This window comes from Chrysemys picta, chromosome 8 (assembly GCF_011386835.1).
Source record: "Chrysemys picta bellii isolate R12L10 chromosome 8, ASM1138683v2, whole genome shotgun sequence".
Classification (NCBI taxonomy): Eukaryota; Metazoa; Chordata; order Testudines; family Emydidae; genus Chrysemys; species Chrysemys picta.
In genome coordinates, this window is record NC_088798.1 from 103246715 (window position 1) to 103270785 (window position 24071).

Here is a 24071-nt window from a genome sequence, read left to right on the forward strand (position 1 = left end):
TGCCACTATTAGAGAGCAATGTAATGAAATTAAAGGGATGCCTCCATAGTATTGAAGTATGGCAGCCCTGTAAAATTCCGACACGCAAATTGGAGATCTTCATAGATTTGCTGCCTGAGGAGCAAGTGCCCATGATTGATTTGGCAATATACAAAGATGTGTGACATTTTTAAATGCTTCTGCAATTCCAGCTGGAAAACTGGGTGAGGTCTGAAGGAAACTCATATCCTTGTATATGAATGCAATAAGTCTTGCCATTAAAATGGAGGAACTGGAATTACTGGTGCAAAGGTCGAACCAGACATTATAGGGACTACAGAAACATTGTGAAATAGCACTAATGATTGGAGTAAAAGAACTGAAGGATATATGCTGTTTAGGAGAGTCAGAAATAAAGGTAAAGGTGATGGGGGTAGCTTTGTACATCAATGATCTGGTAAACTATAAAGAACTACAAAGTGATAGTATGAACAAAAGGAATCTGTTTGGGTCAAAATCATTAGAGAAGGATCATGAAAGAGGTTCTGTTGGGATAGTGTTAGGGTCTGTCGTAAAACCCCAGGGCTGGACTGGGATATGGAAAGTGTATAGAAATATTACCATATCTGAGGTTGAAGAAAAACATAGAGCTGAATGCACCTAGAATACTGAAATAATTGGCATAGGAGATTGCTAATCAGATAGCAAGGATTTTTAATAATTCTGTCTATTTGAGGATACTACCATATGTCTGTAAAATAGTTAAAGCCATATGTATATTTAAGAAAGGAGTGGGAGGGGGAAGTGATCCAGTTAATCTGATCTTAGTAGTACACAAGGTTTTAGAGCCAATTGTGAAGGAAATAATAATTTAAATTCACGGAGGCAAATAGATGTTATACAACATGATTTTACCAAAGGTAGACAGTCCCATAATTAATCTGATTTCCTTCTTTGAGAAGTGACCTTGGGGGGTGGGAGCTGCCTTAATCTGCTGCATGGGGTGTGGGCTACTTGCCAAGATCATCTGGGTATATCTGAATCAGTTCCCTGCCTTTGAGAGGCCCTGGGAATTGGTACACCTGAGTCCCTCTTACTGTTTGCCTGGGGCACATAATAGGTTAGTTTCCTGTGGGCTGTAAATACTTCAGTCTAATTTTGGGTGTTGGTGGCCTGTGATATACAGATTAGACCAGATGATCTGATGGTCCCTTCTGACCTTAAATTCTAGGACTCCTTGCTTTTGTGGGATTCTTTGGTAATTTACTCTTATTATCTAGTTTTGGTTTCCTTTAAAAAAAAAAAGTCCCATTGTAGATCTTAAAATACATAATTTACACAATTTGATATCTATTGGTTTTGTTTAGTAAACTGGGTATTTTGTAGTTGCATCAAATTACTTACTTGGCTCATTGTGAGAGGTGAATTCCATTGTCATGATGTGAGGCAAATAGTCTGCTTTTTGATACCATCCTGTTTATATTTAGAACATGCAAATAAATAGAAAGCACAGTAATTAATGTACTGTAGTAACTACTAAGCATTTAGGTTTGTCCTCCAGTGACCTTCAGCCAGTGGAGTTTCTCACTTCCACCAGTTCTGAATTTGGCCATCTGTTTAATGATTCCAGGGCCATTCATAGCTAGATCAGAAGGGGCAGGAGGCAATAGACTAGATATTTTGATGCTTCAGAAGTGCAAAGAACAATATTGTCAAATTTACTCTTGCAACCTGTATTTGGGTTTATTTATAAAGTCCTAAAAAGAGAAGTTTACTGGTATGTTACTCAACTCCAGTGTAACTAACATTTGATAACCCACCTTGGGACTGAGGTCTATTGCTGTGCAGTTATTTGTTTCATTACATTGTTGTGAGGGAATGTACTTTCATCTTAAACTCCCTCTTTCTCAGTCATTCCAAACTTTTAAAAATATTTTGGTCAGAAACTTTTCACTTTGACTAAACTCAAAGTGAGACTACAAAAGACTGAAGCAAAATCTGTTCTGGCTGCTTTTGTTACGCTAAACAAGGGGATGGGATACCTTTATGTTGGATTTTTTTTTTTATTGCTTATCCAGTGTAACTCAAACAACTCAAGTTTAAAACTTCAAACAAAACTAGAACTATTAATTCATAAGTACCTCTAAAAATGTGTAGTGTATGTAAATTATTCTATGCCCCATTCTGGCTGTAACCCAATCATGCTATCCTGTGTGTTTTTAGTTTGAGACAAGGCTGGATGAATATCTTTTATTGGGCCAACTTCTGTTAGTCACCCCAGGCAGGTTCCTGTTTATTTTGGTACATTCTCTCTGTTACAGTGCTATACAAACTAGCACTCTATAAATATTACAGATGGGGCTGGTAGCACTGCCTATAGTTAAGGTTGCCCAGCACATCCCATTATAAGACTGTTTTCAGTTGCTTGTAACTTTGCCAAACTTTAACCATTTGGGTTGACATTTCCCATGCCAGGTCTCTGCTTCAGGCTGAAACATTCTGGAGGAACTTAAGTGAAAATGGTTCATCCATTTTGGAGAACATGATTAGGGGAAAAACAGGAGCTTATAGTCCATGTTTTACAAAAAAATATATTACAAATCTCTGAGAAGCGCTAGCACTCCCATCCGTGGGAGCAAGGCCTTGAAATCTGGCCCTTATTCTGGTGTCAGGGATGTACTTTTTGCTGTCCCCCTGAAAAACTGCCCAAACTTGATTAATTACAAGCCTTTGAAAAAAATCACAGTTCACACATGGTCAAAGACTTGTAAGAGTTTGGCAGATAAATTATCCAAAGATTCTATCTGCACACAGTATGCTACAGCCAAGCCAGCACGGCTGATCAGGATTTCCACTCCAATTGCTTCTCATGGCTACTGTGGTGCCAGACACAAATATGGAGAGCCACCATGAGACTGTTTCTCCTGTGCTCTCAATGCCCCCATGTTGTAGGGTGACCAGACAGCAAGTGTGAAAAATCGGGACGGGGGTGGGGGGTAATAGGATCCTATATAAGAAAAAGGCCCAAATATCAGGACTGTCCCTATAAAATCGGGACATCTGGTCACCCTACCATGTTGTCACCCAAGCAGAGGAGGAGGAAGCTGCCTGAATCCAATGCAAAGGGAACAAGAGCCAGACATTCTTTTTTTTGGGAGGGGGGAGCAGGGGAGAGACAGCAGGGAGTCTGACTGTCTTAGCAGGATCCATGCCTTGTTCAGTGCACAGCATGAACCTGCTCTGGGGAGGAATCAGGGTTGTGTGCAGCGAAGGAGACTTGTCTGTAGGTCCCCTGCTTCATTTGTTGCAGCAAGTCGCACAGTGTGTAGTGAATGAGGAAGGGATTGCAAGAAGAGAAATGATGTTTTCATAGGTAAGGCAATTGAAAGTTGTCCTGGATAACTGGATTCTACTCCTGCCTCTGCCACGGAGTTCCTATGTGATGCTGGGCAAGTCATTTCAATCAAATTTTTTCAAAGGTGGTCACTAATTGTGTGTCCCTCATTTTCTTGGTTTCCAACTTGAAATGCTGGGATCTGATCTGCAGAAGTGCAGAGCACTCACAGGCCTGGTCCCCACTAAGCCCCCACTTCGGACTAAGGTACGCAAATTCAGCTACGTTAATAACGTAGCTGAATTCGAAATACCTTAGTCCGAACTTACCGCGGTCCAGACGCGGCAGGAAGGCTCCCCCGTCGATGCCGCGTACTCCTCTCGGCGAGCTGGAGTACCGGCGTCGACGGCGAGCACTTCCGGGATCGATCCGGGATCGATTTATCACGTCTTAACCAGATGCGATAAATCGATCCCAGAACATCGATTGCCTGCCGCCGGACCCTCCGGTAAGTGAAGACATACCCACAGCTGCAACTGAAGTCAATGGGAGCTGTGTTTGAACATATAAAATGTTATCGTTCGCTAAGTACTCTAAAAAAAATCAGGCATCTCAAATTGGGCCCCGAAATTAGTGGACTCTTTCTTGGCCTCAGCTCCCCGTTTGTGAAATGAGGGTAACAATACCACCTCGCCTCGCAGAGGTGATCATAGGACTGGACGGGCGGGACCTCGAGAGGTCATCTAGTCCAGTCCCCTGCACTTATGGCAGGACTAAGTATTATCTAGACCAACCCTGACAGGTCTAATCTGCTCTTAAAAATCTCCAGTGATGGAGATTCCATAACCACCCTAGGCAATTTATTCCAGTGCTTAACTACCCCGACAGTTATGAAATTTTTCCTAATGTCCAACTTAAACTGCTCTTTGCTGCAATTTAAGTCCATTGCTTCTTGTCCTTTCCTCAGAGGTTAAGGAGAACAATTTTTCTCCCTCCTCCTTGCAACAACCTTTTATGTACTTGCAAATTTTATGTCCTGTCATCTTTTCTCCAGACTAAACCAACCCAATTTTTTCAATCTTCCCTCATAGGTCATGGTTTCTAGACCTTTAATCATTTTTGTTGCTCTTCTCTAGATTTTCTCCAATTTGTCCACATCTTTCCTGAAATGTGGCACCCAGAATTGGACGCAATACTCCAGCTGAGGCCTAATCAGCGCAGAGTAGAGCAGAATTACTTTTCATGTCCTGCTAATATATCTCAGAATATCTGCTTTTTTTTTTTTTTTTGCAATAGTGTTACATTGTTGACTAATATTTAGCTTGTGATTGTGATTCACTATGACCCCCAGATCTCTTTCTGCAGTACTCCTTCCTAAGCAATCATTTCCCATTTTGTATGTGTGCAACTGACTATTCCTTGTCTGTGAAGCATTCTGATACCTAGGATCAGATTAAACCATTACTTGGCCATAGGCAAACATGCACTTCTGGGTCCTTACCTTATAACATGAATAGCAACAAGCAGCTGTACAGTACATTCCCCATGGCCAGGCTGGCAATGCTGTGGATCTACCAGGACCATCTGCTTATCCTCTGGCTGCTTGGGTCACTGCTCACCATGACAGTGGAGCAGCCAAGCCCAATTTGAGTGAGTAGCATCGCAACCTGGGGAAGGGGGTCTCAACGCCACTCACTCAAATTTGGCCCGGCTCCCCCCTCCATCATGATGGAGAGGTAGCTGGGCCAAACCTGAGGCTATGTCTACACTACCGTGGTAAGTCGACCTACGTTATTCACGTAGCTGGAGTCGATGTACCTTAGGTCGAGATACTGCAGGGGGTCGACGGAAGATTTTCTCCTGTTGACTTACCTTACTCTTCTCATCGGGGGTAGAGTACAGGGGTCGACTGCAGAGTGATCTGCAGTTGATTTGGCGTGTCTTTACTAGACCTTCTAAATCAACCGCCAGTATCCACTCTCAGCGCATAGCGTTGTAGTTTAGACCTGCCCTGAGTGGCACTTGGACCCTGTATGCCAGGTTGCAAATTTGACCCCATTTTGGGCTCCCCCATGAATCTGGGCCTGGTTTGCCTATGCATTAATCTGGCCCTGCCAATACTATAGCGATGAGTATTATAGAATGCCTGTGAGGAAACTAATTCTGTATTCACAGAAGAGTTTGAATGATGTGTAGTAAACAAGGCACAGGACCACACAATGAGGCTAAAACAAAATATTGAATAGCTGCTCATTCAGTGAGCACCATCTGGCCTATGCACTGAATAAGGCAGAGGTCCTGAGGAAACAATAATGTGTGATCATGTAATATAACTGGCCTGTATCACAATGCATATGCATAAGAGGGTCAACTTTATTTCTGGCATTTCTTAGCTCTTGCATGCTTGACTTTGCAACTTTCATGTTCCTTTAAATATAATTTGTATAGTGTATATACACACACACACACACAAATATTAACTGGAGGTTTGTCTAAACACAGAAGCTGCACCAGTTTAACTTAAATAATTTAAAAAAACAATTTAGTTAAATTGTTGCAAATCCCAACACAGACACTTTTATATCAGTTGAAAAGTGACTTATTTGTTTAATTTGCATTCAATTACAGGTGCAACTCAGCCAACATGTCAGGTTTAAACCTATTTAAAAGTGCCCATGCACAAAATTGCACCACCTTAACTAAATCCATTTAAAATTACACTTTTAACTAAACTAATGCAGTTTTGGATGTAAACCAGGTCTTAGAGTTACAGTTGCAAAAGTATATTTCCTTTCAATACAAACTCAGATCTAGGAAACTATCCCAACAACTTCAATATAAATGAATTACTGCTGAAACATAACACCTAAACAAAGCCATTAATTACTCACCTCCACAATCAACTTTCTTTTCACTTCTGTTGTGCAACCAGACACTATCAGGTTCCTAAAAATCTCTCACAAACACACAAATTTACCTGCAATCTCAGCAAGATTAATCATATATATCCAAAATCTGTTACCTAAAAACATCTCACATCAAAGTTCAGCATGTGCGTTTGAGTGTGATTTTGAGGAATTTGCATGCATACATTGTGCTGTCTGTTGGGAAGAAGTGTGTTGTGATTCATCAGCATGTATGTGTTATTTCAATGGTAATAATAATAAGAGTTGCTCATGTGAGCTGAGATGGATCGGGTTGTTGATGCCTTAAATGGATTTCCTATTTTTAGATTTGTGTTTACCTCTGAGCATTTTAGGGGTGGCATAAACAATACTCCTTCTCATCACTGTGATATTTGTTATCCCAAAGTACCCCATGTGAGGTTGTTTTGTCCACGCTGTCAAGAGCAGGGGTGTTGCTGGCTGGGGAGTGAAGGAGGGAGACTGCAGCAGATAGGCAGTTGCACGCTCCTGGGAATGAGGTGTCACTGCTGGAAGTCGGGATGTGGCAGGTAGGTACCGCTCCCACATGAATCAGGTGTGGGAGGGGACTTAATGGCGGTGCAGGCAACACCCCCATTGAAATCAGGAGGACTAAGAGGAGAGAGAGGAGTAGGCAGTGCCCCCACTCGCTCACTGGACAAGGAAGGGGATTAGTGGGGGTAGGCACAATCCCCACACACACTACGTAAGAGAGGGAGGACTAATGGGAGAGAGGGGGGTAGGCAGCCCCCCCGGAGCAGGAAGGGCTAATGGGGATAGGCAGCGCCCTCCCACGCACCCACCGCATGAGGGGGAGTTAATGGAGGGATGGGGGGGTTTCAGCGTCCCCCCGCATGGGAACCGAGCCGCGCAGCGGGCGGGTTTTCGCTACAGGTCGAGCTGTGAAATGGTCGCGTGACCTACACTGAGTGGCTTACTGGAATGGGGGGGGGGGAGGGGCAGGCTTCCCTCACACGTACCAGCAGCCCCGTCTAAGATGGCGGCTGCCCCCTGCCGCATCTTTCTCGTTCGCTCTATGCTAGCTCGCGACAGTTCCCGGCCCGAGCGCTCCTTTGGGCGGTTTCTATATCCCGTCTCTCAGGTCCCTCGTGCCTCCCTTTCGAGCCAATGAGGATCGAGGTGGACAGGTAGCGAAGGCTCTCGCACCCAATGGGAGCGTGCGAGGGGCCTGTCTGAACGTGCAGCCAATTGGAGGCGGTGTTTGTGGGCCTTGCACCCTGATTGGCTTGGATAGGGAGTTAATGATGGGCCTCCGTCGCCCAATCAATGGTCTCTATTTGGAGAGAGTGGGGGGAGCTGTTTCTCTGGCAGCGCTGGAGAGGGTGAGAAGTCAGTGGGGATAACGGGGTGGGGATGGTCTTTGGGGACTCGGCCTGGGGCCATTCCCGTGACCTCAGTCAGTTTAGGGGCTGTGGGGCCAAGAGGCCCTGGGGGGAGGGAGCAGGCCACAGGGGAAGGCAAACAGGAGGTAATGGGGAAAACATAATGAGGGGGCAGGAGGTAATGGGAGAGCTCCCATAGGGGGCAGAGTGCTGGGGAGCAGAAGATATGGGGGTCCCACTTAGGGGAATAATGTTGGGGGTGGGGGGCATGGGCGTTCCACTGGGGGAGGATAGTGTTGGGGGCAGGGGATATGAGGGTCCCACTTGAGGGGAATAGTGCTAGGGGGCAGAAGGGCCTAGAGAGAATCCCCATTGGGAAGGACAAGAGGCAATTGGATAGTGGAGCAGGGGGGACAGGAGGCTGTGGAGGGGATCCCTTCAAGTTAGGCAGAGTGCCAGTTATTTCACTTAAACAGCAAGGAGTCAGGTGGGACCTTAAAGACTAACCGATTTATTTGGGCATAAGCTTTCACCGGTAAAAAAAAACATTTCTTCAGATGCATTTTACCCACAAAAGTTTATGCCCAAATAAATCTGTTAATCTTTAAGATGCCACCGGACTCCTTGTTGTTTTTGTGGATACAGAGTAACACAGCTACCCCCTGATACTTGAAAGTTATTTCACTTGGCTGTTTCTCTCCTAAGTTTGCTAAACAGGTATTAATTGTGGAAACCCAAGCAACCCTACCACAGGGTTACCCAGGGCATGGGGTTTCTCTTCAGACCCACTGGAAGATCTTGTCGTCATTAGACGTTCAGGGCCACAAGTTGTTTGCTTGTGTTTACAGACAGCCCTAACTACCCCTCTGATGGAGGGATGGGAATAAGATGAAGTTATATTACATGCAACAATGTTCCCCACTCTCTGGGCGAAGGATTAGGATGGAGTTTCAGCATGTGTATTGCTTGTTGCAATAGCTTAGGGCCAGTCCCAGGTTTACAGTGGTGCCATGGACCCGGGCCATGCTCAGAAGGGGCCCCGTCCTGCTCCGCTTGCACTATGGTCCAAGACCCCACCAGCCTGCTGGCTCCCCTGCTGCCACCACTTGCTCCTCTCAGCCTGCCCACCGGCTGGCCAAGGGCTCCTCTCTGCCTCTTGGCCCCACCAGCTGGCTCCTCTCTGCCCCTGGCCGGACCCCAGTGCACCTCCGGCTCCGGGCAGTCTCTGCTTCCCACCACGTGTGGGGTCTTGCCTGTCTCTCTGGAGCTTAGCTGCCTGGGACTGGTGCAGAAGCCTGGCCAGTCTCAGCCAGTTGCGGGGAAACAGCATGGGGGGGCTTGGCTGGGCCCCTCTAGGCAAGTGGGTCCTGAGGGAGCCCAGCTGAGATGCCCTGGCCTGGCTGATTGCGCCACGCCTGAGGGCTGGAGTGATTCCCAGCCCCGGGACCAGCTCTGGCTGGGCTGCCAGCTTAGCCCGGCAGACACAGTCACCTCCCAGCAGGGTCAGTGAATGCAGCCAGGAGGCAGGGCATGGGGGAGTAGGTCTGTTGGGGCTTGCTGGGCTGTGAGGGGGTGGAGAAGATCTGTGTGTTGGAGCATATGGAGTGGGAATTCTGTGTGGGGTGCTGGGCAGTTGTGGGCAGGGGGGCACTGGGCAGGGCACTGAGCATTTGTGGCAGGGTCTAGGGGGGCACTGGGTATAGCGTGACCAGGGAGGCTCCGGCTGTAGGGAGACAGGGGGGTGTTGGGTGGGTGGGGGGCTGTGGCATGGCATGGGCCCGCCCCCGAGGGGAACGGGCACCGGCACGCTGGCAGCACAGGGCCAGGCAGGCCACTGTGTGTCTGGCAACTACCAGTTTAATTGTGCCCTTGCACTGGGCTGGGCAGAGTGGGACCACTCCTGCCATGCCTCACCCAATTGCCCCTGGCTGGCCTCTTGCTCTGGGGACTGACCTCCTGGTGCCATGCTCCATTGCTTCCATGGGGGTCTACAAAAGGTTAATCCAGCCCTGCTTAGAGCCTTGGGAATCAAATAACAGTCTAGAGTACCATGGAGTCAGCCTGAATCTAGAGACAGTGACAGAAGCACCCTTTAGTCTGGTTGTTATCCATATACCGCATAACTGTTCTTCATTACAAAGTGTTTCTCGTTAGAGCCAAATTTTGGCTACATTTCAGTATCATACTATTACTTCATTTTTTTATTGTAAATTTGAATCTGATATGTTGATTCTTGAATCTGAAATCACATAATACTCACACATGGCACCTAAATGAACCTCTGGTTGGTCAGTCAGTCAGTATTCTTCCTATGAATAGATTTTCTTTCTTCTGTGCCTTATGTTTTATGTCTAACATATTTAAAAATACAGTGTCACACATTCAGGCCTTGGGAGGCTAAGAGTTGAAAACTATACCTGGGCACTATCTTTCTCAATGTTATCTTAAGGACAAACAAGCCTGTATGCTTTCATTGGGGTGTTGTTTTTTTTCCCCTAAAACTTTTTAGCTGTTAAATGCCACACAATGGAAGAGCGTTCAAACTTGATGAATATGATGAAGCTCAGTATCAAAGTCTTGATCCAGTCAGCCCTGAGCCTGGGTAGGACTCTGGATTCCGACTTTCCTCCTTTGCAACAGTTCTTTGTGGTGATGGAGCACTGTCTAAAGCATGGGCTAAAAGGTGAGTACCATAGTTCGTTCTTAAATGAGTTTGGCTGAAATCATAGGAATGTTGAGAGGCTGTGGAAATCCATTCAAATTTGGATTAATTTGGATTAATTGCCTTAATGAGGTTTCAGATCATATTACAATGTAAAATTTTAATATTTTATCAGCAAAATTCTGTGGAGAAATATTGGGATACAGTGAAGATCAACTACATTATCTGTTTACATTGTGATATGCTCTGTATCAGGTCTCTGTCATCTCCTGACTGAGGAATGAACTCAGTGTACGTACCGAGGGCCTGTAAGATGGAGTACATTTTAAGGGTTTCTTTTTATACTATTTGTGATTGTGGAGTTGAAGGAGGATGTTTGTCATTTTCCTGTTTATTAACACCTCTGTATTTCTTCCCTTTTAGCCAAGAAGAGTTTTATTGGACAGAATAAGTCATTTTTTGGTCCTTTGGAGCTGGTGGAGAAACTTTGTCCAGAAGCATCAGATATAGCAACTAGTGTTAAAAATCTGCCAGAGTTGAAGTGAGTTGAAGACTGGGGTAATATAATAACGTATCGTCTCTTTCTCTCTCAGTTGGGGAGATCTGATTCTCTGAGCCAGAGAACATAGTGTATAAATGTAGCACAAAGTTGTATCATGAAAGACATGTAGCAGTTTTCAACACTTCTATATCCTCACCTCAATCTTCAAAAGAACCTGTCAGGCTAAAAAAGTATATTAAAAATTCCTTACCTGTGCAAGAAATAACCTTTAAACTATTCAAAATAAGAGAATTTTAAAATAGTTTTTAATGTAATTTGTCTGCTTTCTTGCTTTGTTTTTGGAAGATGTAAATAGACTAGTTTCACTTCCAAATTCTGGAGCACCAGCAGAATGCTGCAATGGTTAGGTTACAAACATTACAGAAGAATATTTGTATTTAAAATGTTTTTTTATTGGAATTAATAATGACAGAAATTTTTCCTTTAGTCTAAGATATAGTAAAAACTTGTGTCTGATTTGGGCCAAATTTGACCAGATGCTTCCATTCACTTAAATACTTGATTTGTTTAATAATTTCTCTATAGATGTATAAACATTTTTATTCTCACTTAATTTTCTTCATGGGTTTTTGTGCTCATTTAATAAAATATTACCTTCAACTTGGTTTCATCTTTATTAATGCTGAATTACAGAAATATTTTAAAAATTGCTTTTAAAATCTTGATTTATTGCAATTTTGATAATCGTTTGCATCTGTATTGTATTCTAGAACCGCAATAGGACGAGGAAGAGCTTGGCTTTATCTTGCACTCATGCAAAAGAAACTGGCAGATTACTTGAAAGTACTATTAGACCACAAACCTCTATTAAGGTACCCAGACACCCAATTTGTAGTATTTTGATGATATACTGTACCATTTATATGTAGAAAAGAGAAACATCTGTGCGTGTTGGTTTTGAGATAAATATCCTTTGTTCCTTTCATCTTTAAGTTTCTCAGGAAGTAAAAACAATGGATGAGGTTATAGTTTAATTTTTGAAAGTGTTGGACAGTGTTCTCTGTATATAAATGAGCAGAAATTGCATGTAGTTTATTAATGAATTGAGCGGTTTTTTTCAACTTTGCTGGAACTATCAAGATTGAATTGAACTAAATAAAATATGCATATAATTCATGGAATGAATAAATTATGTGTGCCAGTGACTTGAAATAGCAGGCAAGGTTGCCATTCAAAACTTGGGGAGAATGTAAAACTGCTCAATGTTTGTAAAAGGATGCCATTATAGTTCTTCAAAATCCTGTCTGGTGATCGGACAGAGAACACACAGTTCTGTGTCTTACATCTGAAGAAGTGAGGTTCTTACCCACGAAAGCTTATGCTCCCAGTACTTCTGTTAGTCTCAAAGGTGCCACAGGACCCTCTGTTGCTTTTTACAGATTCAGACTAACACGGCTACCCCTCTGATACTTGACAGTTCTGTGGAATTTCTTTCTACTTTCTAAAGTAGTTTGGAACCCATACAATGAGCTTTGAGATCATACAATGTAGTTGTTGCTCTAAAACCTTGGGATACTATTGGAAACGTTTGTTCAGCAAACCATATGCAACATACAACATCCCCTAATATAATTTAGTCTAAATTGATTAAATTAGTTACTTATTACCAGTGCTCTTTTAATCTCCAAGTACTACTGAAACAAAACATACAAAATCTTATTCTAAATACAATGGACAGTTGAGAGTTGGAGAATCTTTATCAAGAACAATCTTTCTTTAAACAGAGATTGTATTTTCTGTTATCTTTGATTTAGATAAAAGGCTTGGTACTTCTCGAGCCCTTGAATGCTGTTCTGTGATTTATAATGTTCATACAAAATCTTACATTGCTACAAATGCTAGTGGTTGTGAATGTAAATTTAAATTTAAAAAAAATCTAGCAACAATGGCAGTGAATTTCACAAGTTGACTGTATACTTAGCAAACAAATATTTCCTATTGGGGTTCTGCATTTGTTGCCTTTCGGTTTCAAAGTCTGTTCTTGTTCTTGTATTACAGTACGTGACAAGGAGAGGATCAGTATACATTCTACTCTTTTATCTAGAGCTACCATACCACTTTATATAATTCTTTCGTTAAATGGAACTTCTGCTATTGCTGGAGTTGAAATCATGACGTGTGAGAATTTCCTCTAAATTATCTCTCTTTAGTGAATTTTATGAACCTGATGCATTGATGATGGAGGAGGAAGGAGCAGTGATTGTAGGTTTGCTGGTTGGACTGAATGTTCTTGATGCGAACCTTTGCTTGAAAGGAGAAGATTTGGATTCCCAGGTGAAAACTAGGTTTTAAAATAGAAAACTAATCTAATCTCAAATGGCTCCAACTCAGCAAAGCACTTCAGCATGTGCTTAGGTCTCATTACACTTAAGCACATATAAGTACTTAGCTTAATTGGGGCTGTAATTTGCAAACCTGGTCCGCTTCATGGGTTAATGCTGTCTGAAGCATTATGTCACAAGCAGACATTTGAAGTCTTTTTATGAGAAATGGAGCCCACAGACAATAAATGAGCTAATTATTTAAATATGCTTTTGTGAAAAATAGTCTGGCATTTTTAATAACAGCACTGTACCTACTGTCCCTGTGTTGCCTTTAATAGAAGTTCCAGTAGTTTGATTTGTTTTATCTACAGCAAGCAAATTAATCCAATTTGATATTTAGTTTTTAAAAAAAATTACTCTCAGCTTGAGTTTATATCTTGCTTTCAGGCCAAAGGGAAGTTTGTTATAGTTTAATATGACCTTCTGTAAATCCAGCTGAATGCTAATTATAGTTGGGTTAGTGATGCTATAGTATAGGTTGGTGATGCAATAAAAATTAAAAACTCTGATAAAACTTCATCTGACCAAGGGCTACTGATAAATACAAGACCTATATGGAATTACTACAGAGAAATCAAGAATTAAGTTCATTGGAAATAAATTCTGTTACAGAGCACAATACTGAAATTCACAAAACACATAGCATACACTAGAAAACTTACCTCTTATTGAAGCTGGTACCAAATGTATACTGAAAATTGTTTAAGTGCTAAAATCTTTTTCAGCACAATTTCAGAAAGTGTGATTAAGACTTGCTGACTGCCATATATCGGGTTGTCATGCTTTCTGAATCACTACTGGAAACTGTTGTCCTGTCTATGCAGCACTTAAATACTTTTTCAGTACCTATTCCAGGGAATCATTGCTGATAGTAATTGTCAGCAATATTCAATTTCCTAGTGTAGACAAGGATAGATTAATTTTTTCAGTTTTCATTTTGATCTCTTTTTAAATAAAAAGGCAAACTTCTTTTGCTTCAGAGGATAAGAATTGTATTTCTAAACTTAAACGTTAAATGGGTAAAAAGTAAATGAAACTTAGATAATGGTAGCAACTACTGCTTGAAAGACTTTAACTTTCATTGTAACAATGTGTAACTTTTCAAAATTGTTTTTATCAGGTTGGAGTGATTGATTTTTCCTTGTACCTTAAGGATATACAGAACAGTGATGATAGCAAACAGTACGTATGATGATGAACTATCTTAATTACTCTTTCTATAGAAAACTCAGAATATTAAACTGTTAAATGTTAGTACTCCCTTGGAGTGCATCAGTGTTGGAGACATCTCTAACTGGATCAGAGTTCATGTCCTGAGCTTGGGCCCCCATAGTCTTTAAACTAGCATGATCTGAGTTTGCAGGGGTTCCGGGCATTAAATTCCTTAAAATGGAACATCAGATTGCATTGGTGACTCTTTTCATTGGGTGGATATATAGGGTGTGGCTTCCCCTGGTCTGGGTTGGTGGGTGAAGGGCATACAAAGGAAACTATGTACTACTTTCTGTTTACAGGGTTACTGTAGCCATGTTGGTCCCAGGTTATGAAAGAGATACCGTTGGGGAAATAGTATTTTATTGGACCAACTTTTTTGGTGAAGAAGACAAGCTTTTGAGCTCCACAGACCTGAAGAAGAATTCTGTGGAGCTTTAAAGCTTGTTTCTTTCACCATTAGAAGTTGGTCCAATAAAAGATACTTCTTTCTGAACATTTTTACCACTTACTTCGTGGTAAAGCAGCACCATAACTATTGTAATTAAAATATTGGTGGAAAAAATATCTTTTTATGTTTGTAGGTTGTTTACTTCGCCTTGCATTGTCATTTCCCCCTGCTCTGCATGGGTCTTTTCACGCAGGTGAACAGAGGAGATACATTTACAAAAAGAGAAAAAAGTCAATGTAAAACCATAAAAATGGTCTAAGTGGACTCGGGGCAGGTGCTGCATCTGTAGCCACTTTATTGAAACGGACTAGATTTTAAGTTTGACAGTGTCATTTAACAGCTGCTATGACTTTGTATCTTTAGAATGAGTCCTTTATTTGTTTTCCCTTTTGCCCCTTAGAAATATCAAATGCAGTTGGTTGCTATGCCCAAAATATTAACTATTTATACTTCCCTTAATATTTCCTGATTAAACTGAAATTTACCTTCTTGTCCCTTACAGTTTTAATTATAACGGCATCATCTATTACACACTTAGATACCCTACCCCTTTGCTTACTTTTCTGACTTTGCTCCAGTATGTCAGGTTAGCTGAAATCTCTCATTGTCACAGGGGACCCTTTTAGCATCGGCATCTCTAAGTTTGCCCTATAGAGCATCCTCACTTGGTCTGTATGTGTGTTTGGTAACCAACTCCTATCCTTTTTTTTAAATTTCTGATGGCATTCTATTGTTTCTATGTCCTTGTGAGGGGTTTATTCTTTTTTTATTTCACTTCTTCCTTTATCCTTGCTCATGTTTTTTGGCTTATAGTGCTGCTACTTTGCCTCTTCAAACTTCTGTCTTTCATCAGTAGTATGACATTGTTTATTTTAAATGCACTGACAAAGTAATTTTAAAGTCTTGTACGGAGGTTGTCAACTTGACACTTCTCTTATTCACCAATGTGGGAAGGGCATGGTGATCCCATGTCTAGTACAGATTAACACTTCAAAATTAATACACCCTTTTACATTTCTTAATGTTTAAAAATTAGAGATGCAGGGATTACTGCTGTGCTTGACCAGAAGCATTATGTGGAAGAACTTAACCGTCATCTAAGGTAAGATTTGTCTGTTTGAATGCGCATTCATTGTTTTTATTTTTCCTGAGACTTTTCTCTGTGCCCTGCCTGTAACTTTTTGTAGAATTTGCTCACAAATTCATACACTAAATGATGATTCTTTTCACAATATGTGGATTTCCAAAGGAAACTAATTTCTCATCAGTTACATAATCTCCCCCCCCCCTTGCTTTGGATACTTAAACATCAGAGCAAGTCTCTTTCAGTTTTGTAGTTAACACTTCTCAGTCTCAAAATAAAAGCAATATAAATTGGCCTAGAAGGCTTGAGAGAATCTTTCCTGGGAAAATAACTGTGTAGTATAAGTTGAAGTCTGTCTGTTAAACAAAATATTTTGTTGTAAGGAGGTGGTACTATTGGCTTATAAAAGCAGTGAACATAATTCACAACTCCATATGGTGAGTTTACTAATTATCTTAAAGTTGATACAATTTCCTGCAAATAGTAATAATGTTTTAATAAAAATCAGCATTTTATTGCAGAATGCCTTTGCCTTCTTTAGCTTCCAATTCTGAGATCGTGCTAGTGTTTTAGATCGTATCTTACCTTTTCATCCTCCTTAGAAGAAGAGTTAACATTCAAAATATGAATGCACACTTAATTCAGAAATATAGTCCTCTTCGATTTTAGGAAGTTTCAAGTTACTGATGTGTAATTTTAAGAAAAGGAACCTTATTCAGTTTGATCACTTGTACAAAAAAACTAAGTATTGCCTAAAATTTTGTGTTCAGAAAATAGAACTACTGTAAAAATGTGGATTCAAAATTATCATATTCTGTTTCTAAATATATCATAGCACTCATTATAATCTTAGCAGTAATTTTAAATTAAAATACATAGAGGAAGCATCCAAGACTGGATTTGTATAACAAATGCAACTTTGGTGGAAAGTCCTACAGAAGTACTAATCATTATGCTGTCAACACTCCTCCTAAAAATTAAACTTAATTTTGTATCCAGTGTGTGAGTTCTTGGATGACCAGATGTGTTTTTAAAACATTAACTAGAAAAAGAGGTTGGTGTGCTTATTTGTTCAATGTCCACATATGTATGTTTCTATTTATAACTTTATTAGAATGTTTAATACATTTTTTTCTTATTTTAACCTTGACTAAACACTAAAGGAATCTTTCAATAGTTTATTTTGTAACTGTGCCTCTTGCTTCAAATGTTTGTTGTTTTTTAGCATGACTAGCTTGCACTTGTTTAAACAAAACTTAAATTATCTGATCCAACCACACCTACATCAGTACTTAGTCATTAATCTGCACCCTGCGTTGTTTATGAACAACTTCAGTGACTAAGCAAAATAAGCACTGATGTCAGTCATTCCTAAAATGGAATTAATCTAAATAACGTTGCAGAATATATTCAAGTCTTTTAGCCAGTGTGTTGGCTCTTTCCTGAAAGACTTCACATAAACAGACCACACCAGACTTAAAGATCTTATTCCAATCTAAAATGGCAACTGACTTTCTTTTGCAAAAGAAATGTAATATTACTGTTGATTATGTTAGAAATCAATTGTACGATAAGTGAGAATACTTGTAGGAATGTGAACTATCCTCCATGGCTAGGCTGGAGAGGAAATCCAGTTGTTTCTCTGCATTTTAACTATGGGACTTTTCAGCTCTTCAAAATCAGCTGAGAAGCATTAAACTTTTGTCACTAAACCAAGGATTACAAACTAACCTTGGGATTCTGTCAGCAGTTGAACTCTTGACAAATAGTTCTGTTATCAGACTTATTTTCAGGCAGGGCAATAGTCCTTGATCCAGGAAGTCTATGGGAGAAAGCTGAACGGTACTACTCATGCTTTTAAAGCTAGTCTGCTTTTGAGTGCTTTGCTGAATTGTCTCCACAGACGATAGCCCTAATTTTTTTTCTGGGTACATACGTTCATCACCCCAGTGGTAGAAGTTAACTGGTTCCCAGTGGAGATCTCTAACATAATTAAAAGTTAATTATTTGTTTTCTGTTGCAACTTGAAGTAATCGCTCTTTAGATAATAAGATTACCCTTATATCAATATTGGTCTAGTCAGAGTGTGTACTTTTTCTTCTTGGTATTCCATTATCTACTGATTACTATGGATAAATTTGTGACTGTAGCCTCAGTTACTAAGTTACATAGTACTAGTTTTATTTAGCTCTTTAATGGTGTTGATCTTGTATTACCAGATAATTTGGATTTTTGACACAATATTATATGTGGTACCATTGTTATGGGCTCTGAACTGGAAAAGTACCAAAGCAAATAAAACAATGTACTAATGTAAGGCATAAGAGGTCTTAAATATTTAAAATAGCAGAAAAGGCACTTGGAAAATAACTTAAGTTTTGTAGGCTTTTATGATTCTTTACAAACTCAAACCCAATCCTGGGCCATGTTCTGGCACCTTTTCACAGCTCTAGATACATAAAGGAGCTGGAACCCAGGTAGATCTGTAGCAGAGCATTCCAGGCCACCATAACTCAGAGCACACAGCTCAGAGGGGGGCCTCAGAAATGAAGATGGTATGCTAATTGTAGGAGACTGCCTACTTGCAAAGACATACATTTAGAAAAATCAATAAAGATGATAAATTTTCTCTTTTCGCTCCCCCGCACCTTGCGAAAGAAGCAGTTGGCTCAGCTAGGGGCTCTATGCCAGCTCGAATTTTTGCCTTTTCATCTGCTAGTTGCTGTTTATGGGAGACTGTTACAAAAATATAATTGTGAGGATTAATAAAAGCTGAACATGTCATTCTTTTTATTTAAAGCCAAATGTAAATCTTTTGCCACAGTTGCACAGTTGGTGATCTCCAGAGCAAGATAGACTGTTTAGAAAAGACCAATTCAAAACTCCAGGAAGAGGTTTGTGGCTAATTTTACCTTTTTAAAATACAAATGTGTTATACAGTCAACTGAGAAAGTTTAATTGTTACATCCCTAAAAAGGAACGGGGAGTTTTGCTATTTATTTCAGTTGGGCCAGGATTTCACCCCAAATCTGGAGTGAGTTTCATGCTTGTGAAATGTGGGGACTAATAGGACTGGCTTGAGTCAGAACACTGTGAAAGCTTTCCCACATACAATACCATGGTGATAAATGTGGTATAAAGACCTAGAAAGTTTTGGTTGTTAGAAGTGATGTTGGCAGAAGACTCCCTGTTATACCAGTGCTTTCAAGATGTCTTCAGACTCTGATCTGTCTGATCAAGTGTTTTTATAAAGTGTTTTTTCTAAACAAAACAAATCCAAACTTGCCCAATAATGAGGAGGCATTAAATACCTCATTCCACTTCCTCCTTAAAATGTTTGCCTCCTTAAATTATGTCAACAGGACATACATCTATCCCCAGCACATGCTCTCATTTCCCATCTAAAAGAGAGAGGAACGACTAAATCAAAAAATGAAACAGTGAATAGGAAAAAAGTTGTAAGGAGGAGTCACATTTCAGCTTCCTAGCAAAAAAAAAAATTGCAAATAAGAATAGGATGCCCATCCTACTACAGTACTGTACCTATACAGATTATTGTAAATTATCTGAGTGCGATTTTACACTTCTCACGGCATTCTGCAAAGTCCAGCCTCTACCCCTGCTGTAGATGTCACTTCGTGACAACGCTGTCATCTGCTCAAAGCATGTTGGGTCTAACCTTCAGTGTGCCTCATTTCTGAGCATCCTAAAGACAATTATGTTGACAAAACACATGATAGTCCCAACCTTGCACATCCCAAACCTATCTATGATAAAACAATGCAGCTCACATATGATCTATGCCAGAATTCAAACTGGTATTTCAAGGTGGGAGGCAAATGTGTAACTCACCAAATTAAATAGCCCCATAATTAATAGTTTAAAGATTAGCAGTGACTATTTTTTACTTAGCTGTATTATGAAACATACGGTACTAAGATTTATTTCTAACAATATTCTAAGTGGTATGTTTAAATCTCATTCAGATGCTGCACACTTGTCTGTGTTTAATCACTATAGTCTTATTTTTTTCTTTAACCAGCTTGCAGCAGCAACGGATCGTATCGGTTCACTTCAGGAAGAACAGCAACAATTAAAACATCAAAATGAATTAATTCGTGAGCGGAGTGAAAAGAGTGTAGAGGTTAGACATCCAGTTCAAGAATATGGGAGATATTTAAGATAGGCTATCCTCTGGTCGATTAGCTTCAGTATTATAAAACAATTTTAATTTTAATGCTAACCTTGTTTGTTTATAGATATGGGTATTGAACATGTTCCTTCTGTTTAAAATTTGCTTCTCCTATAATACACATTTTAAAAAAATAAAATTAGTACCATAATGTACAATATAATGAAGCCATGTCTGTTCAGATGTAGGCTGCAAATGTTTTTTTAAGAAGGGGGTGAAGTATCTTCAAAAGCACTGGTCAGTTAAAAACCTCAGTACTAATTTATTTTTGAGAATTCATTTTAATATTGACCATCTGATTTAGATGTAAGATCAATTCTGTGCAATCACAGGAAGTAATTTTATATTAAAAGAATGAATAGAAATATTATTTTATGTCCCATAACCAAATTGCAAGCAAACTTCAAAAACAACTTTTCCTAATGTTTCATGTAGGTAACAATACAGGATACAAAAATAGAACTGGATACCTATAAACAGTCACGCCAAGGTCTGGATGAAATGTACAGTGATGTCTGGAAGCAGTTGAAAGAGGAAAAAAAAATTAGGATGGTGAGGATACTACATGGCAGAGGGTGAAATGAAAGATTTTTTTTTTTATCTTTATTTTTAGTGCTATAACATAAGCATGTAATACGAAAATGCTGTGGATTGCTTGAATCCAGGCTCCTTGCTGCACAGTGGATTTTCAAGCATCTTTCTCAAATAGCTTAAACAGATGGACAGCAACAGTCCATAAAGAAAATAAAATGTAGAGCTCATGGAAAGTTAAGAATGAAGTCCTCCTCTTGTTTGCTATACTGTTGTAATGAATACTGTATTTTTAACATTTTTTTTTTTAATTGTCAATGCAAAAAAGTGACTGTCTCTTTCTTTGCTGTTATGCATTGTTGTGACTTATAACAGTCACCTCTCAGGTGGAGCATTCTCTCAGCAGTTATGGACTGGCTGGATTAAGAGCCCTTTGCTTCATTTCAGACTTTCAGCTCCTGTAGCCAGTCCCTACCTGAAAAGAAATTCCCAGAATAGAGAAGACTGACTTAAACCTTCAATTCTACTGTCTAGAGCAGGACTGCAAATAAAATAAAGCAGCAGAATGTTGAGAGTTAGAATATACTGTGTGCTGCTTTCCCTCTTACCATTCTTACTAGCTTACTCATATTGTGTTATTTGGGCTGTTTGTCTCATTACATATAAAATAACAACTCAACATTATTCCTTGGACATAATACACAGACAAGTTTTATGTAGGTTTAGCATGTTAGAAATTTCTTACACATAATGTATGTCCTATGTAGCAATAACTAGGAAATCTCCTTCTAAGGAACTAGAGAAAGAGTTGGAGCTGCAGATTGGAATGAAAACAGAAATGGAAATTGCCATGAAACTTCTGGAAAAAGATACTCATGAAAAACAAGACACTTTGGTTGCTCTTCGCCAACAGTTGGAAGAAGTTAAAGCTATTAATTTGCAGATGTTTCACAAATCCCAGGTAAATATTCAAATTTGTAGATGGAGAGAAGTAAAAATGTCTTGCTATTTGGTAATCATACAGGTGTTCCTTGTTGCAAGTATACAATTATCTTTGTTGCAAACTCTCATGTATGTTGTATCAAGATGTGTTGGATAGTCTTACTATTCAATAATCCTCTGAGAAGTCCTTCCCTAACACCTATCTTTAACCTTTCCTTCCACAGCTTTCGCTTACCAGATGTCATGCGTCTTTATTGTAGGTGGTGTAGACTTTGTTGTAAATTATTATATAAATTCCCTTTTGGAATACCATTTGGTACCCTCAAGGGAATGCACTAAAAATCAATTAGTTTCTTGTTGTACAGGGGGAGAATAGAATCCAAGGAGTCTTAACTATTGGTCCTCTGTTCAAGCCAGTAGATTATTTAAGTTCAGTTCCTTGGAGCAGATGGGGCTATAAGATCCAACTGGTGATGGAAGTTAGTTGCATTCTGCAGGGTGGAAAAATAGAATCCCCTAGGTTCTGTTCCCTACTCTCTCACTAACTTCCTATGTGACATTAGGTAAGTCATTTACTTCCTGTTTCCTCAAAATGGATATAATACTGATCTACCTCAGGAGTATTATGAAGATTCCTTGATGTCTGTAAAGCAATTGAAAATATTAAGATGAAAGGTGCTATAGAAGTGTAAGTTAGCCAACAAAAACTTGCAGGTACAAATGAACATTTGCGCACACAGTCTAATAACAGTAAGCTTTATTTCCACTAATGAGGTACTATTTAGTTTGTTCATCTGTTCATTTCATTTTTAATTGTACCTAGATTTTCACCACCCTGTGTCTCTTCATATACTCCTACTTCCAATGCTACATATGCATCTTCCTGTTTTGGTCTGACATTTGCCCTGTCTCAGCTTCTACATATGCATCTTCACTTCCGCTTTCTTTGAGCACCATCACTGATCTCTTTAACTTAGCCTCCATGTTCATCCAACCCGATCACTTCATTTCCTCTGAGTGTTTATTTCTAAAAAGAGAAGCTTTTGATTGTGCTGAATTTTTACTTATATGGAAGCAGGTGCTGGTCTTTTATCTTATTTTGAAATATCATGGTCCAATTAATAGCTCTTATGACTTTTCTCATCCTGCCCAAGTAGCCGTTTAAAAATTGTGTGGTGCTTGCGTTTTTTCACTTCTCCCTTAACACAGATTTGAGAGATGATGTGTGACTGTTGGCTTCCAAAGGAGAAATGGGGGTGTTCCTCTTTCACTTTAACGTCTTTAGTAGTATTCCAGCTAGTGATATAACTAAAATCAAACACTGACTCAAGATCCTTGAATCAGTCCTATCCTTTCGTTGGCTCTTTTTTTTTTAAGGTGTGCCAACAGTAGTTATATATCCCTTTAATTCTCCTTATCGCCTAACATATCCCTTTTAACTACTGTCCTCTTCCTTTCCTTGCAACCTCTAATGTTCTCAATCCTCCATTATCCTCCTCTGCCTTCAGTTGCCTGATCTCAAGAACCCCTCCTATGCCAACTCCCTGACCTTTGCTCTTCCATTACTCCCTCTAGTACATCAAAAGAGAGAACACCATTTAATACATCTTGCCCTTTTCAGTTTTCTTCTTATTGCATCAAATTCTTCAAAATATCATTGATTTTCTTTCTCAAGCACTAAACTTTGGCTCTAAACCTTATTTTAGTTATACTTTGGAATATTAAAGAATAATTTATGTGAAATTATCTGCTCAAATTTCTTCTTACAGAATTCAGAGAGCTCACTGCAACAGAAAAAAGAAACAATATCCTCTTTTGAAGGAAAAACAAATCAGATGATGTCTACTATGAAACAAATGGAAGAGAGGTGATATTTACAAACTCTTAAAAAGGCGATGCTGGAAAAAGAATATTGCATGAACTTCCAATATTCTTACATATTATAGAAGCCTCAGTAGTGCCTGCATAGTTAAGACTTGGTTGAGCTTTTCAATTAAAACAGGACTAAGATCCCTCCATTTCACACTTCAAGTGGCTGAATTTAGTCTCCACATTTACCAGAGTTAATGTTCATGTGATCCTTTGAATTTTCTGTTCTGCCTATTTCATAAAATACTTGGTAACTCTTCTAGACAACACTATTAAAATCACCCTGTCTTGAAGTGTAGCCATCAATGTATTACCTTCTTTTGCCTTCAAATAGATGTACACCCACCATGAACTGAACTCCAAACTTCAGGCACTTCCACATGATCACCGTATACTGGAAATATAAATATAAAACTTAATCAGTTACTCTCTTATTTGGCGTAACCATACATTAAGAGAAGCTGTGACAGGTCTGAAACTATCCACTGCATACATCTGTTCTCATAGGCTGCCTCCTTGGCCCAGCTTCACAGCCCTCCTCCCTAGCTCCAGTCTTTGCAGCGATCCCCAGACAGTCTGTGACGGGGGCCACAACGGAGACAGCACTGAATGAGACTATTCTGATGGACCTGAGGAGGGGGCAGGGAAACTAGATGATAGGG

The 24071-nt window shown here is 39.9% G+C and overlaps 2 protein-coding genes and 1 long non-coding RNA gene across 6 annotated transcripts in view; 1 reads left to right on the plus strand and 2 right to left on the minus strand.

Moving 5' to 3' along the window:
• Window positions 1-7349, minus strand: part of ADAMTS2 (ADAM metallopeptidase with thrombospondin type 1 motif 2) — a 411161-nt gene extending 403812 nt beyond the window's left edge. Inside the window, exons 1-2 of the mRNA XM_065555948.1 lie at window positions 7218-7349; window positions 1384-1452 (exon numbers count right to left, since the gene is read on the minus strand). The gene's annotated coding sequence lies outside the window, so the exon portion shown is untranslated. The remainder of the gene's footprint in view (window positions 1-1383; window positions 1453-7217) is intronic.
• The window catches only part of RUFY1 (RUN and FYVE domain containing 1), a 40756-nt gene that overhangs the window by 10981 nt on the left and 5704 nt on the right, over window positions 1-24071 (plus strand). For 2 of the 4 annotated variants that reach the window (XM_065555949.1, XM_005295854.4), the window contains exons 2-12: window positions 10090-10263; window positions 10666-10783; window positions 11515-11616; window positions 12955-13078; window positions 14249-14310; window positions 15828-15893; window positions 18700-18769; window positions 19918-20019; window positions 20503-20619; window positions 21392-21559; window positions 23310-23407. In XM_065555949.1, the coding sequence (XP_065412021.1) occupies window positions 10090-10263; window positions 10666-10783; window positions 11515-11616; window positions 12955-13078; window positions 14249-14310; window positions 15828-15893; window positions 18700-18769; window positions 19918-20019; window positions 20503-20619; window positions 21392-21559; window positions 23310-23407 (1201 nt within the window). Of the gene's footprint in view, window positions 1-6613; window positions 6768-7500; window positions 7581-10089; window positions 10264-10665; window positions 10784-11514; window positions 11617-12954; window positions 13079-14248; window positions 14311-15827; window positions 15894-18699; window positions 18770-19917; window positions 20020-20502; window positions 20620-21391; window positions 21560-23309; window positions 23408-24071 lie in introns of those variants that run through there. The other 2 variants (XM_065555950.1, XM_042850941.2) reach the window with 2 other exon arrangements.
• Window positions 20329-23838, minus strand: LOC135973268 (uncharacterized). Its single transcript, XR_010590084.1, has 2 exons — window positions 23724-23838; window positions 20329-22183 (listed from the first exon to the last, which is right to left on the minus strand). It is a non-coding gene; the product is annotated as an uncharacterized LOC135973268 (long non-coding RNA).